Source organism: Staurois parvus, unplaced genomic scaffold (genome assembly GCF_062004578.1).
Source record: "Staurois parvus isolate SC_StPar_1 unplaced genomic scaffold, SC_StPar_1.0 ptg000031l, whole genome shotgun sequence".
NCBI lineage: Eukaryota > Metazoa > Chordata > Amphibia > Anura > Ranidae > Staurois > Staurois parvus.
In genome coordinates, this window is record NW_028317827.1 from 7,380,917 (window position 1) to 7,398,206 (window position 17,290).

The 17,290-nt window shown below is 40.9% G+C and overlaps 1 protein-coding gene across 1 annotated transcript in view; it reads right to left on the reverse strand.

The window, feature by feature from the left end:
- Positions 1–17,290, reverse strand: part of LY75 (lymphocyte antigen 75) — a 143,164-nt gene that overhangs the window by 26,617 nt on the left and 99,257 nt on the right. The window contains exons 12-21 of the mRNA XM_089659877.1: positions 15,724–15,923; positions 14,316–14,458; positions 14,110–14,182; positions 13,523–13,591; positions 12,725–12,848; positions 10,477–10,512; positions 7,534–7,724; positions 5,129–5,187; positions 1,557–1,630; positions 1,311–1,453 (exon numbers count right to left, since the gene is read on the reverse strand). Coding sequence (XP_089516003.1) covers positions 1,311–1,453; positions 1,557–1,630; positions 5,129–5,187; positions 7,534–7,724; positions 10,477–10,512; positions 12,725–12,848; positions 13,523–13,591; positions 14,110–14,182; positions 14,316–14,458; positions 15,724–15,923 — 1,112 coding nt within the window. The remainder of the gene's footprint in view (positions 1–1,310; positions 1,454–1,556; positions 1,631–5,128; positions 5,188–7,533; positions 7,725–10,476; positions 10,513–12,724; positions 12,849–13,522; positions 13,592–14,109; positions 14,183–14,315; positions 14,459–15,723; positions 15,924–17,290) is intronic.

Consider the following 17,290-nt stretch of genomic DNA (forward strand, 5'->3'; position numbering starts at 1 on the left):
TTCCACTCAAAAATGGAAGCTTCGCTTGTTTGCATTCTCCCCCCCTTCCCCCCGCCTCTTGGGGGGGAGTGGGTGCCTGGTTTTTCTCCCACTTCCGACTCAGTTCAATGAGGCGAAGTGAGCCAGAAGTTCAGCCCCCCTCCTTCCTCCCGCAGTCTCCTGGGAACCTTCACAGGTCCCAGAAGACCGCCGGACCAATCAGAATGCGCAGAGCGACTTGCGCATGTGCAGTGGGCACCCGGCTGTGAAGCCTGGTGCCCACAATTGAGATGCCGAAGCCAAGCAAAGAAGAGGCAGAGAAGGGACGGCGCGGGTGAGCACATCACTGGACCCTGGGACAGGTGAGTGTGTGTTTATTAAAAGACAGCAGCTATAGTTTTTGTAGCTTCTGATGTAATAAACACGAAACTGACTGGAACTCCGCTTGAACTATATTGCTATCACTATCACACAGGGGACTAACAGCCCCATATTATTAGAGGTACTTACATAGCACAGTCAAATTACGCAGCGCTTTACATATATATTGTACATTCACATCCGTCCCTGACCCTCAAGGGGTGTACAACCTAAGGTCCCTAACTCACACTCATACATACACATACTAGGGCCAATTTGGAAAGGAGCCAATTAACCTACCAGCATGTCTTTGGAGTGTGGGAGGAAACCAGTAATTACTAGTATCAATGATACTAGTTGAACAATATTATAAATCTCTCCCTTTATTAGAAAGTGCTCAAATATACTCTGAAACCTTGCGTTATAGCTTACAGATTTAATACGGGTGGCGTCGACTCCTGAAGAAGTGAAGATTCACGAAGCGCCCCCAGATTTTATGAAGTCCTCCGTTTATGTAATTTGAATATGTGGCAATATATGTATCGATTCATTCTATCAATATAATGTGTACCCTAGGCTGCTGTATATGTCAGCTATAACTAACCAGCTTATTGTTTTAATCTGAGATCTTCATGTAATGTTCAATAAATTGTACACGTAAGGGATGGAGGCATAGCATTTAGGCATCAGATCACAACCTATTTATCTATTACAGAGTGTGTTGACCCCCCCCACCCCCTGTTGTTGCCCACATATGCAATAAAATAGGTCAGTAAAAGGATTACAAAGACACTGTCACTTTGCCCATTCAGAGCTAAGTGACAATGTTTGTGTAAGCCCTGGTTCACACTGATGCGACTTGTCATTGATTTGACTGTTCAAATCGCATGACAAATTGCATCCAATGATCAGCAATGGAAACGTTCTAATCACTGCAACACAATTTTTAACGTAATGCACATATTTCATACCTTGTTTTCAAATGCAGTCCAATTTGTGGGGCAATTTCCAGTGTAATTGTTTGGTTTTGAGGTCTCTTTTTCGAGCAGTGAGATGTTTTGGCTTTTACATACAAATGAAAGCCTTTCGTTGCAGTTAATGTTTTGGAAATAGTCTGCAAGAAGCAGAATTCTAAATTAATACAGATTATATATTGAGCATCAGGTAGTTTTTGTAACCCATCTGTGAATTAACCACCGCTGAAGTGGAAATTATACCTGGAAAATAGCTCAAGGCCGAAATGAAGGAACAATCACTGTAACGTCTCCCAAGGACACGGTGAAGTATTAGCCTGAGAATGAGAGATGGTATAAATTATGGAGCAGACAGTGGAGTATTTTAGAGCATTATTTACTTCGTTTTCAAAGAAAAATGTATATGTATCATTAAAAAAAAAACAATCTGAGAAAAAAGCACATGGTGGCAGATGAGCAAAATAATGGGTTTTGAACATTCTGGGGTAGATTTATAAAGCCATAACCAAACATTCACTGCAGGAGTATCTTCTTGGTCCATTTGTTCAACATTACAATCACTGATTCACCTATGATGAATGTTTGGTGAATATCAAATTCCCTGCTTTATAGATATGCCCTTCCGTGTGTTATACTTTTTCTAATACTTTAAAGTGGCATTCCACTTTATTCAGAAAGCCGACACCTAAACAAACACCTCACTCTGTGAACCTGCAGCCCTTGCATTTGGACCAGCCAGAAGTACAGCAGGAGCTGTCCTACTCTCAGAATGTAAACTGATTTACAGGACATAAAATATCCCTACATGATGGTGACTGGTTTTTGAGGAACAGGAATGTTTGGCCAAGTTAAAGAAATCATACCCAGAGTTGGCAGAGTTGGGACAACCTTTTCGCTGCCACTGACTTATGCCATAAATCGGCACGGGGGGGGGGGGGGGGGGGGAGGGGTTATCACACACTCCCACTGATCTACTTACCTGGAAGTGTATAAAGTGTCACATCTGGGTCTGGCTGTCACTTTCCACAACCAATGTGGCAGAGGAAGAAACTAACAGAGCAGAATCTATGCTTAATTTGTTTTATTGGAGAGAAGGTGAGACATCAGGGGTCTACCCCTGATGTCTAAAATTAAGAAGACCAAAAAATTATCTCATTAGGGATTTTTGTGTGTTGAAAAATAAAGTGAATTCCATCTCTCCATACGCTGGGATGCTCGGTGTGCTTTGCTTCATTGCCCCATACCGGGCCTCTTGGCTCACCAGCAGAAGTTGGCTTCCTATCTGTTTTTATCAGCCACTAGAACAATTGCTCAGGCCTGGAAGAGTCCGTTTGTCCCTCTTCAGGGGGTCGGGATCGTATGATCACTATGATGCTCAACGAACAGATGTCGAGTATCTGCAACGACTCCCAATGTAAATGTTTGAAAATATGGGAGCCGTGGTTGCAATATGCCTTTCCCTCACTTCCCCCGGCTAGTCTGGGGATGTAATGGCGTTCGGTATTGGCGCTCTTGGACCCCTGCTCTTTGCCCCCCCCTTTTTTTTTACTTTTCTCTTTTTTCCTTTTTATCTCTCTCTCTGTTTTTGGTGTGACTGGACAGCTGCATTTAGTTGTTATAGGCAGTTACATTAATGTTTTGCAACTTATGTGCCATTGATAGCCCCTGCATGGGCGTACCTTTTGCCCTGTTGGCGTTACAGCACTGTTTTTCCCTTTTTTTTATTTTGCATTTTTTTTATCTGTGCAATTGATAGCCCCTGCATGGGCGTGTTTTATTGCCTCTGTTTTATATTGTTTAAAAAATTAATAAAAACCATTGAAATAGAAAAATAAAGCGAAAAAAAGTGTAAAAAAGCAAGTTAAGCTAGGATGTATTTTCTCAGTAAATGAGAAGAGGTCCATGACATTAGGACACTAGCAAAAAACTGAAGACTCATGGAGTGGGGTAGGGTTATAGGGAATGTGCCCAGGGGGCATGTCCTCAAAAGCTTTGTCAGTGTCCAATCACCTGAAGGTACAAGCATATAACTCATTGTTTATGAATATTCAGCCTATGTCCTTGAACTCTATTCCAAGTATGTAATCATAACTCAAAAAAGTCCATTCCATTGCTCTCAGCAACATCCAAATTACTTTTTTTTTGTTGTCGTCATCTACCTTTCTGTTAGAGCATGTTCATTCTCCTTGGTTTCATTGTATGTATTTGGAGGGAAACATAGCTACCCTTCTTGACTTGGTCCCAAGATAGGCTAGAGAGTATGGAATTTGTAGTGTGTATAAAGCAGTGCATATGATCTCAACTATCATGCACTGCTTGTGCCAAACAAATGGAAGTGAGAGGGAAAAAGAGGAGGTTTGGGAACTCAGAGGACAAGGAGGCAAAAAAAAACAAACAAAAAAAAACAGAACACTAACAAATAATGAAAAATAGGATACACAGATATTAAAAGTAGTCGATGTGTTTGGACTATTTATGGAGAATAAAGAGAATGTTTCTTGTCAATTTAAAGTGGTTCTAAAGGCTCAAGGTTTTTTACCTTCATGCACTGTATGGTAAAAAAACCTGTGTGTAGCAGCCCCCCACCTCCCTCTAACACTTACCTGAGCCCCATCCCGATCTAGCAATGTCCACAAGAGCCTCCTTTCTCCGGGGACTCTCACTCCTGAATGGCGGAGACAGAAGTGGGAGCCATTGCCTCCAAATTCTGTCAGTCACAGCCAGTGAGCCATTTAGGAGAGGGAGAGGCTGAGCCGCGGTTTCTTTGTGTGAATGGACACACAGAGCAGTGGCAGGGGAGCAAGCCTGGGGCACCGCAAGCCTGGGGCACCGCCCCATAGCAAGCTGCTTGCTATGGGAGCACCCCCCAGGAGTGCCAGCAGGGGACCCAAGAGGAAGATCCGACCTACTCTGTGTAAAACCACTGCACAGAGCAGGTAAGTATGACATGTTTGAAGAAAAAAAAAAAAAAGTTTAATATCACTTTAATCTAAAGTTAAGGTAACTTGTCAATCTATTGGCAGAGTTTTGATAAAAGTCAATGGAGTTCAGGCCACACCTGTGCAGGAGGGTGAGGTGGAGAACTGCAAAGTTTGGAAGAGTTCCTATGTGGCTCTAGGCATGCAAGTATAATTTGCTATAAAAGTACTGGGAAAGCGAGAGAGGAGGGACCGAGAATGGCAAGTGCATTAAAAGTTTATTTCCCTGTCAATATGGATTAAATATAAAATATACAAAAAGCAAAAAGAATCCTTACAGTAGTTAAAGTGGTATTAAACCCAACAATAATAAAAAAAACATTGCAGCTTACCCATTCTTGGATGTGAGCTCTCCCTGCCATCAGAACACAATAGCTCTACGGGAGGGATTCCCCCATCCACACAGAGTGTGTTGACCAGGGAATCAAGTGATTTTCTTTTGTTAAACCTCATGGTTGAAGGATAGAAAATCTCATCTATGGCCTGCCTTAGGATAAAGGTTTAACACAGATAAAGGTTGACCATTGTAAGCACCCCGATCATTGGGAATGGCTTGTTCCAACCTTCTAACTGCCACTTTTGCTGGACAGTTTGGTTTGTTAAAAAAATAAAGTCACTAGCCAGATCAACAGGTGATAACGGCAAAAAAAAAAAAATCTAAAAAATAAAAATAATGCAACCACCACATCTATGAATTGGTAAGCTGCAATATAATACATTTTTGTTTTCAGGTTTAATATTTCTTTCATTTTCTAAGCCATCTGCTAAAAGATGTTTGCAATACTATTACACTAACAATGCAAAGCAGTAATAATCATTTCAATATAGTAAACTTACTGGTGGCGACTTCTGACACTTGCAGATTTTACCCACCACTTTTCCATTAGGGCAAGTCTCTGTAGAAATAAAACAGAATAATGAAGTTTGAGCATACTGCAATCTCACTTGAATATCAAAAGATGACTGATGTATAAAATAGCACTCAAACCTTCTGTTGGCAGTAACACTTGCCCAACATGTTCTGAAGTGGGAAAGTAATCTGTGCCCTGTGTTACACATCTATTACAAAGGTACCAGCATAAATGTAGAAGGTCACCTACTGTTTTTGCAGTGTTCAATGTGAATTTGACTTGGTCTTAAGAGAAGTGTGGCCAAAGCTTATTTGGCCATACTTCTCTTGACGGTCACAGGAAAGCCAAAGCCTGCTGTTGGCTGACATCACAGAGCCACTCCAAACTCTGGAAAGTTTCTGACAATAATGTCAGGATCCACCCAGATTCCTGATTGGTAGTTGGATCACCCTCTCAGCAACCCGCCGAGAGCCTGAGCCAGCCGCTCCAGCCCCCTCTCCTGCCTGATGCTCTCAGTTCTGGTGCTTATAGCCAGTGGGGGACAGCTAGAGCATCAGACCAATGCTGTGACCATACAGGTGAGTACATATATTTGTTTTTTGTTCTTTCCCAAACTTCTTCTTTAAAAATGGACAACTTCACCTTTGCTTATATTTTCCCTTAATTCATTTTCTTCCAACGCTGCTTGAGTGCAGCCCATCCAATAATGTACTTCTGCCTTGATCTAGCAATGTTTGCTTTGCAGTCAAAATGCTAAAATCTGCACAGACAATACTCACCAAAACAACACAAAGACAGGTGAGTACTTCTTTACCTTCTGCATTCATTCAATCTCCTGTAGATCTACCAAAACTATGCAGACCTATGTAGAACAAGGTTTACTTCAACAATCTACTATAGGCCTCGTTCAGATGGGCAGTGGCATTTGTGCTGCGGGCAGTGGCATGTGTGCTGGGGAAAGGAGGTGTTTGTTTTGGCATCTGCCCCCAGCTGAAAGCAGGCAGCCTATGAAAGTGGAGGCAGATGCAGCAGCTGCACAGGCACAGCTGCATGTCAAAATTTGACAGCTGTACAGGAGTGGGTGCATGGCCCAGAACACAGAGTGTGCCTCCTACATGCAGTATGGGTTCTGGCGCCCATTCGAGCAAATTCATATTTGATCTACACTGCTCAAAAAAATTAAAGGAAGACTTTGAAAACACAACAGATCTCAATGGGGAAAAATAGAATGCTGGATATCTATACTGATACGGACTGGGTGATGTGTTAAGAATGTAAGGATGCTCCATCGTTTGATGGAAATGAAATAAACCTACAGAGGACTGAATTCAAAGGCACCCTGGAAATCAAAGTGAACAAATGATGCCGCAGGCTAGTCCATCGCCTCATGCTACCAGTAGCGACACTGACATTAGCCAAATGCAAAAATAGTGAAAAACAATCAGAAAAGAGGAGTAGGGAAAAAAATATCGGTGGCCTCCACCTGTACAACCTCTCCTGTTTTATGGGTCGTCTGATTGTTGCCCATCTAGTACAGCTGTTTTTAATTTCATTTACACCAAAGCAGCTGAAAACAACCCCCTTTGCTACTTAACTTATCAGATCAACATCCCAGAAGTGTTCCTTTAAATTTTTTGAGCAGTGTAGTTAGGTAGGTTCTGGTCCTACATAATGGTTGGTTGATCTAAAGAGGACAAGGGCAACACACTCCCTAAGCTTCTGGAGGGGGCAAAAGCTGTCAAAACAACCAAATCCTTTAGATTTAGAACATTTAATCCTTAAAGCACGGAGCTCGGGCAAGAGGCAAAATGTACTTACAGAATTAATCCTCCACCATTTTTTGGGGGGACATGGGAGCTTTTAGCTATAATATGATTGTATGCACAGCATAATTGCACACTCTGGCAGATTTACCAGACAAGAGATTCTCTCCAGCACTGCACTGTCAGCATTCCTGCCTGTCAAGATGTTGCCATCTTCTCCCAGTCTTCTTTCTGGGTTCTGACTCTTCAGCCACTTAGTTTGTAGGGTTGCAATTATTTCACTTCCATGAATGCCAATGGGAATCACATCATCACAGCGCAGAATGGTGCCGCAAATGTATGCTAATCTACGCATATGTACACAAATGCCAACAGGAAGGGAGAAGGGTTTATGACAGAAGAGACCACTAGGTCTCTTCTGTCATAAAAATCCTACCTGTTAAGATTTATTTTTTTTGCTTTAAGGCTTTGAAAGGTGAGGCTGCACTGTTCCAAGATAAGAGTCGAGATCTAAATTATTACAAATCTCCATCCCTAACTTAAGGATATGGATTGGTAAAACGTTACGTTAGTTAGACTTCAGTAAATAGGAAGCTGGTCAGTACAAATTAGTAGCTCAATGACTTACCGTTTCAGTCGTTGTTTTCTTCATGTATTCCTGTATAGCAGTCAAGGCCCCGTAGGAGTCAATGACTGCCAATTCACTGCCATTCACAGCACAATACAGTTCGGCTTCTTTGTGGCCAAGCCTTGGATCTGACACAAGCCAGTACTCTGAGCCACCAACAACAATTGTTGGGCCCCTTTTGTTCATCCATTCTAAAGAAACCAAAACAAGAGAGTTCTTAAGAGTAGACACGTAACAAACAGTATCCTGAGTTAGATGCAGAAGAATGAGAGCAATGCCAAACTGATGTTCCATCTGAAATCTATGCTGACTAAAAATGTGTTGATCCACAGCAGTTTGGTGGACACGGGCATATAGAGGCTGCAGCCAGACATGCTTTGCTATAGTAGGGGGTTTAAATATTTTTTCTGACTGAGCAAAGATTGGCCAAAATGCAAAGGCACTTTGAGTTTGTCACTGTGACACAGAGCACTGAACAGAGTTGGAGATTGTTACTACTCCGATTTGTTTGATGCTTTTAAATGATGTTTAAATACATGTTTTTAATCTGTACTGCATAAACCATTTTTTTCTGTTATTACAGACTAGTGGACCAATTGTAAATATATACCAAAATGAGACCTGAAAATGGGGACTTTTGAGGCACAACATAAGCATAAAAACACGATTTATTTTGTATCAAAATCCAATGTATAAGACAAAATTCTATTTCACATCAACGGTACTAAAACGTGTAGAAAATGAACAGTTTACAACCTCAAGGAACAGCAAATCTCTTCGCATGCGATCCAACTTTTGTACACTTTAGGCTCATTCTTATTGGCTTGGGCTCAATGCGTTTCATTGACTTGGTAAATTATTATTAAAGTATTTTATCATGTGTTATTGCTATCACACAGGAAGTTTTTAGCTTTGTTCATAAACCAGCCGTGGGCATATAATCTGTTCTGAGACATTGGATCACAGGAAAAGAGATTTGCTGTTCCTGGATGTTGTAAACTTTTCATTTTCTACACATTTTAGTACCATTGATGTGAAATAGAATGTTGTCCTATAACTTGGATTTTGATACAAAATAAATCATGTTTTTATGCTTATGTTGTGCCTCAAAAGTCCCCATTTTCAGGTCACTTTTTGGTATATATTTACAATATTAGGGATGTGGTACTTAAACTCAGATTCAATATTGATTATTGGACCAATTCGCTGACCAAGACCATTAGCTGTGAAAGATAAGAAAAGCAGTGCTGATTATCTCTAAACAAGCTGGAATTATATACAGATGTTCTGTATATTGTGTGGTTTGATCTCCTTTTTCAGCCAACATTAAAGTGACCTTGTCACCACGTAGAGAAAGTTATTCCAGCTGCAGAGATAACTATTTATCCTTTTCTTGTACAGGGTTCTGCAGTATTAACCTACTCCGCATGACAATAAGGTAGCTTTAAGGGCTCGTTCACGCCATGCCCGGAGCTGAATTGCACAAGAACACACTGTTCTGTTCCTGTGCGCGATGCGATTTCAAGCCCTCATTTTGAATGGGCTAAAATTTCAACGTGCCAATAGTGCACGCACTACTTTTTTTACAAAAGTCCCATGCGATCCGGTGCAGGCAAAAGTACTGCGTTTGCGACCTGTGTTTTGTTAAATTCTTGACACCCCTGCAGATCGCAAAAACACTGCATTTTGCATGTGTGTTGAATCACACAGCATGTTCCTGTGTGATTCAGATGCAGGCATGGTGTGAACTGGCCCTAAGGGCTCATTCGCATAGCTGTTCCTGGCAACTCATTGGCCAGATCAGCATATTTCTGAAGCAGGTACAACTATGCGTTTCTGATTAGCTGTAGCAGCTCCACCTGTACAAATTAACAACAAGCTAAGAGGCTCTCACATGGAGCAATTACCTGCATCTAAGGACATGAGAGGCCCTAGATATAAAGAAGGTTGTTTACTAAAACTGCAGCTCTGCACAGAAAACAATCAGTTTCCAGGTTTTATTGTCAAAGCTTAACTGAACAAGCTGAAGTTAGGTGGTGACCATGCACAGCTGCACTAGATTCTGAGTGCACCAGTTTTAGTAAATCTCCCCCAAATAGTAGGTGCACAGGGCCGCTCGTTTGTCCCTAGCTGCATGCAATCACTCCTTGAGCAATTACAGAAATACAGCCACATACAGTGTCAGTATGACGTTCATTTGTACAGGTCCTGTCTGCAGCCATTTAGAAAAAAAATCCTGATTGTATGAGCCACAGAAATATACTGATCTACTGATCTGGCTGGTTTATGGACTGGTGAATGATCCCTAAGCAGGGATACTAATCCCATTCCCTGAAATGATCACGCATTTACAAACACTGCATGCAATAATCAAAACATGGAAAAGTCCATTTAAAAAAAAAAAACACCTTATAAAAAATGATTTTCAGGTAAGTGTTAGTCCTCTTCCACATGGGCATTCTGAAAAGATCCACCTGGCAGTTTTTGAGGCGGACCTGATCAGAAGGTCCATGGTGCCCTATGGATAGGTGGATGTAAATGGACCCTTCAGGTCCGCAAAAGAAAAAAAGGAAAAGGACTACATTCTTTTCTGTTTTTGCACACCGGATCACAAGTAACCTAATGCAAACAGACAGCAGTCTCTGTTAACACTTGGTCATCCATACAGCCGACAGGAGTTCGCCTGTGTACGCAAGCAAGAAACTGAATGGGCATGGATGGGCGTCCTGTTCAGTGCCATTCAGCAGGGGATCTGCTTACAGCTCCCCTGCTGGTTGGAGCAGACTCTGTTCCATGTGAAAGGAGCCTAACAGTTCTGTTTACTTGCAGAAAATAGTTGCTCTTTAAACACTGCATTTATTGGGTTGTTAATGTAACTTTGCATTATACAAACTAAGCTACATCCTCTACAACACACAAAAAGGAGGACAAAACAGTAGTTACCTGGCTGATACCACTGTGGAGTTTTCGGGACGACACCTAGAAAAGTTGAAGCAATGTAAATTATGTCATTTAATTGTATGAAACTGAACTACACCATGCAAATGTTCTCCAAAGCATAAGGGCATTGTATGTAGTAACACATAGGCACTATCATCCTCAAGCACTGTACTTTTAAGCTCCTTTAGGACCCCGAACCCTGTATGGTAGGCAAAAGGAGTGATTGCAATAACCACTGACATTTGGGAAGATGTCCGCCTTTCTCTTTAGCAGATACTGCAATCCAATTTTATTCAAGAGTACAGCAAAAACATAATTTTTTTTTTTACTTGTTGAAAAAAATGAAGGCTTGTTAAAATCTCTGAAATATAACCATTTCACATTTTTACATTCATTTTACAAACTGCCTAATTACAGTTCCTCCATCCATGCTGTTTAGCATGGATGTAGAAAGCTACTGATATTCCTCCTGAGGGCTGAATGTGAGAAGTCTAGCAGTGTATGGCTTTAGGGAGAGGGGTGGGTACACACAGGAGTTAAAGTGCATGTAAACCTCAACAATTAAACTTCTCTTATTTGGTCATTTTTGGGCTGTTAAACATACTATTGAAAGGGTTTTGTTACATCCGTTTCAGAAGATAAAAAAAAAATACCTGTTGATCTTGCCTGAAATCTTCTAATCTAACTAATGCAGCCACCCCATCTAAGGATTGGGAAGCTTATTAAGTGTTCTTACATGGCAAGACCACTTACTGTTATCTCACATATATATTCTTATTATTATAGCCAAATTGACCACCCTAACTCCTCCCACAGATTTTACACTACATACACAGTAGTATACCGAAACGTGCGGATTGTTCCCGATTGGTGTGCTATTACTTTGTGGAATGTTTCGCCGAATGGTTCACGAAATATCTGAGTTTTTGTGGTGAAATTGGTCCCATAGGAATGAATGGCGCAATGTTCAAAACTAGAGTGTGAGCTGACAAAAGCTAGAGTGTGAGCTGAAAAATCAGGACATGATTTCTAAACTGCCATCACTCCCTCATTTTCAAGCCCACCTACACAAATCGTATATCAAAACGTTCAGCTATCCCCGCTGCCACTAAAAATGTCCATGGCTAAGCCATAGTCCTGGTAGTTTCCACAATATGACCATTTGTTTGCAACTCACGCCGCCGATTGACATTCATTGAAACTCCACTCTAGCCACCTCAAATTTAAAGGGCAATTTCTAAACTGTGACTGTGCCTTCATTTTTAATATTTCAGAGACATACTATATCAAAATGTAGGTCTGGGTCTTGTGATTCTCACAATATAAAGCTCTTCGGTGTAGGATGTATAATTTTTAAACTACAACCGTTTGAAGATGGCAACCGCCAGTGAAGTGAGCAAGCTGGAGCAGTTTGTTTTTAACCGCTCTTCTCTGCCCTTGCTGTAGAGTGAGTTGCCATAGAAACCCAGGTGTGTGAGCAGGCAGCAGAGTGGAGGCAAGAACACTTCACACAATTTCCCCAAAAATTGTAGCTTTTCTAGTTATATACTACATTTTGTTTCTGGGGTTAGGTACACTTTGAAATTCCAATTTACACTCAGAGTGGGGCACCATAAAAGGCTTCCACCTCTTCTGTTCTGCACACAGCCACACACAAAAGGCTCTGTGGCTTTTTAAATTCATAACAGGAATAGGTGTCCATGCTAATATTAAAGGCTAAGTTAACCTATTAAGAAAAAATAGTAATTGCACATATTTTTGCAGAAAAAATAGTGCATTTATTATTTTTTCCTGCAGGAGCCTGGAAAGCATTCTACCTACCATCAGCCCTGCAGCTTTCAGCCTATACCTGCATACAAGCTGACTGTTTACCAGCTGCAGGGCTTGTGAATTAACTACGAGAGCGCTCATCAGGCTCCTTGCAGTCCATTTAGAACTACAAGCTGTCAGCGCAATGGCTGATGGTACTTGTAGTTCACTCATTTACAGGATTCTGTGAATGAATGATGTGCCCCTGTGGGTGGAGCCCTGCACGGCCACACTGTTTTTGAATTGTGGCAGCGGGAGCATGGAGAAGATCCCTCACCTGCTGTCACAATGCAAGCGGCATCAGGGGAAGAGGCTGCGGGAGCTGGGACATGTTACATGTTTCACCCTAAATACAGGTGGAACATGTTCCAAAAGTGAACTTAGCCTTGAGCCTATATTTTTATCAGGAGAGCATAACCATCAACATGTATATTCTACTCACCTTTGGCAATCTGGCACACCCATTCCAGTTGGGCTTCACAGTGGAATGGCTGCAGGCTGTATTCCTGCTCATGCAATGGTTCAAAATGCCATGTCCAGACATTCCTTTGCATTGGTGCATTAATCTATTAAAAAACACAAAACAGAACAGATAGAGGAAAGGCTTACAGCAGATCATTTTGGCATATTTGTACCCCCCTAACTTATCAGGTTACTACAGGATAACAAATGCCACACAGTGACATGCGGTAATCATTACATATACACATTTTAACAGTTAAAGCAGACCTTCTCACTGTACTGTACTTACCTGTTCCTCAAGCGATGTCCTGCGCAGCTACTATCTGCCATCTTCAACAGTCTTCTACGTCCCAAGTCGGTCATCTCTGCCCATTGAGTGGCCGCTTATGTTGTTCCTGGCATCCAGGTGCATTCTTGCCATCTTACAGATGCGGGGAACAAGCCATGTAGTACACTGCACTATATCACAGGCAGTGTATTAGGTTTTTACAATTGCTGGGAAAGATGGTATAGTTTTTTTTTCTTTTAGCAGAAGAGACATGCAAAGTCCATCTCCTAGCAATACAAAACCCCATGGTTCTCCTATAAAGGGACAGTTGATTGTCAAATTTCTGCTTCAGTTTTAAACTTGGCAAATGCTTATTGCCCTAATTTATATATTGAATTGTGTGTGAAGAGCCTTTCTTTCATTTTATTTTGGTATGTCTACGAAAGAGAGGTATTACTTCACTTTTAAAGAGGTTATTATCTATAGATATGAGGTGGTTTCTCATCTCACCTCCAATGCAGCACAGTCTCGAAGGAAATAGTCCTCTTCCTGAAATTCATCCAGTACAGTTGAAGAGATCTTTGGAGAGAAAATAGTGTATTAGTAAGCAAAGCATATTTGAAAGCATTGTTACAAAAAGTCTCCTATAAGACTCCAGCAGGACTCCACACCAAAGCCACAATGAAGCCAACTAACGAAGGCATACCGGTACTTGTTCTACATTCTCCAACATGGAGCTTAGGAGTCATGTCACAGTAGCAAACCTGTCAGAGACAACACACCAGGGACAGGATTGCTAGAAACCTGCATAGAAAACACTCACCTACTTCTAGGTGTCGTTTCCTCAATGGCTAGATCTTCATCTTCCTCACTGATGGAAAGGCTGTAGAATGTACATCTCCATTAAGAGAGTGATGTGTCCTACATCCAGCCAGTGAGGGAGTGAAATGGAAACAGGAATTTTTCTACCCGGTTTAGCCCTGTCCTATTGTGGCAAGTACTCCCCAGCAACAGGATAGCTTGTGTGACATGGCCCTAAAAGGGATAAGGTTTTTCATAATATCTAATAAATGTATTTTTACAGAACGTTAACTTACAGGACGGCCATCACTCCACTCCCAGCTTCCCAAGTTTCTTTTATTCAAGCCGACCCAAATCCATCGCTTTTGGCTTCAGGTAAATATAACAAAATACAAAAAAAAAAAGATGATCATCCTATTGTATTTCGATGCCTAGGATAACAAATACAGATACTGCCATTTAATTTTCTAAAGGTAAGGTACTTTTCAAAAGAAAAATATACCTCATGCTTGCTTTTAGGAACACGTGAAAGTTTTTCATTTCCTGTATATGAGGAAAACTAGCAAGATGGCCACCAAACTCTTCACACATTCCTTCAGCTTCCTCCCAGGTTCTTTGCCTCAGTAATCTCTCTTTGTTGAAAACCTAACAAAATAAAACATGCATATACAGCTAAAGCACATGAGAGCAAATGTAATGTACATGTCAATCAAATGACAAAAAGCAGATCTCTCATCAACTGTCACTACAAATGAGAAACCTGCTTATCCACCTTAATGACTGCACTCCGTTCCATACATGCTCACCTACCTTTTGATCTCCTGCCACTATATTCAAAGCATGGGGAAATACCAACACTAGGTTTGTGGAGCATACAACTTCCTTCCCTTACTTCCAGGATGTATAGGTAAATGCCTGAGCAGCCAATCACCAGGTCTCATCATGGGGGTGGTGATAGAGTCTGTAGCCCTACGTAAGCTGTAATCAAAGTGACTTGAGGGGAGGCAGGGGGTACATTAAAGTGAAGCTTTGCCCAACCTGGGTGAATCTCAGATTCATTTCAAACCTGTATTCCTATTTAATGTTTAAAATGTAATATACTAACCTATAATCCATCTCTGCAAAAATTTTTCCTGGTCGACCTCAAGAGCTGCCCAGCCTTTCCAATTCTCCCCCACACATTCCTCCTGCACACATGTAGTTTGGACAATACCGACTTCAATGAATAGACTGGCACCACGTTGCTTTCCATGAAGTCTGGATCACACAAACACATGGTGTGATAGGCAGGATGTGGAAGATTCTGGAAGAAAGGCTGGGAGGTGCCTGGCAGCAAAGATCTCTACAGAGCTGTGGTGTAAGTAGGAATATTGCATTTTAAATATAGTATAAGACAATAGGGGAACATCTCCTGGGGTCTAAAATACAAGTATATTAGGTAACAAAAATGAGGAGGAGAGACCATTTAGTATAAGGGCAATAGAAGAAACATATTCACAAAACATTCAGGGCTCATTTACACTTGCTTCGACTTCAACATACATTAAAGCGCCTACCGCTTCAACATGCTCTCTTGGTGTGATTTTGATGCTTCTGCAATGCTTGGGTGGTGCTTTTTCGAAGCTTTAATGAAGCTTTTTCATAGAATTCAATGGAGGCTTTGAAGATGCTTTGAAGCACCACTAAAGCGACATGGGGTATAATTTTGAAGCAAACACAACGTGTAAACAGGACTATAAGCTAACCATTTTATCTAGTGACAGGTGCGTTGATTGGCGTTCACAGAGCGCTTTAAAAAAGCGTGTCCAATGCCATGTTTTGAAGATAGTGTAAATGAGCACTAAAGGCCATTGTTTGCTTTCAACAATATTATAGGAAAAGATGCGAACGTGTAAGTACTAAATGCATACTTTGTAGCAATACATTCCTGATCCGGAAAACCAGCCATCAGGACAAGTGGTAACATTGGGTTTTGGAAAATCTTCCTCTTTGGCAGATCCAATTCCTTTCTTACATATAGACCGAGCTTTAAAACTCTTACAGTCTTTGACATCCCATTTTCCAAGAGACTCTCCTCCTCCAGACATTGCAACACATCCTCCAGGAAAAGCTGAAAAACCAATAGAAATAAATAAATGATACAGAAATAAAAGGTTGTTTTTTTAATTTTTCCTTGACAGGCATGCTGAAATGCATTTTGGACTGAAGAATAATTACAGCCCACAAAACATAAGAAGAGAGTCTATAGAATAAAAAAAGATGATAAGTTAACATTTTTATGCTGGTTTCAATAGTTGTGCAGCTGTTGACCAAGATTTTCAGTAAAACATACATTAAACTTAAATTTTTGTGCAAATAAGCTTTTTTTGTAAAATATAAAACGTCATTCTATCCAGTATATAACAAATTTGTCAGGCCTCACACACAAACATACAGTGCTGTGAAAAATTATTTTCCACCTTCCTGATTTTTAATTTTTGTTTTGCATATTTGTCAGACTTAAAGGGTTCAGATCACCAAACAAAATTTAATATTACACAAAGATAACCCGAGTAAATACAAAATGCAGTTTTTTAAATGATTTAATTTATGAAGAGAAAAAAGCTGTCCAAACCCTGCCTGGCCCTATGTGAAAAAGTAATTGCCCCTTTGCTAGATCACAAACTGTAATTAACTTGCCAATTGCCACACTCAAGGCTGATTACTACCAGACCTGTTGAATCAAGAAATCCCCTAAATAGAAGCTGTCTGACAAAGTGAAGCAAGTTAAAAGATCTCAAAAAGCAACACATCATGCCGTGAACTAAAGAAATTCAAGAAGAGATAAGAAACAAGGTAATTGATGTTTATCAGTCTGGAAAGGGTTACAAAGCCATTTCTAGGTCTTTGGAACTCCAGCAAACCATGGTGAGAGCCATTATATACAAATGGTGAAAAGCACAATGACCACTCATCCAGGTGGTCATAAGAGAACTCAGAACAACATCTAAGGAACTGCAGGCCTCACTTGTCTTAGTTAAGGTCTGTGTTCATGATTCAACAATAAGAAAGAATGGGCAAAAATGGCATCCGTGGTAGAGTTCCAAGGCAAAAGCCACTGCTGACCAAAAGAACACAAAGGCTCATCTCACATTTGCCAAAAAACACCTCAATTATCCCCAAGACTTTTGGGCAAATGTTCTGTGGATTGATAAGACAAAAATTTAACTTTTTGGAAGGTTTGCGTCCCATTACATCTGGCATAAAACTAACACACAATATCATAAAAAGAATATTCTACCAACAGTCAAACATGGTGGTGGTAGTGTGATGGTCTGGGGCTGCTTTTGCAGCTTCAGGACCTGGACGACTTACCATAATTAATGGAACCATAAATTCTGCGCTCTACCAGACCATCCTTCAGGACAATGTCCGGCCATCAGTTCGTGACCTCAAGTTCAAGCTCGCTTGACAATGATTCGAAACAAACCAGCAAGT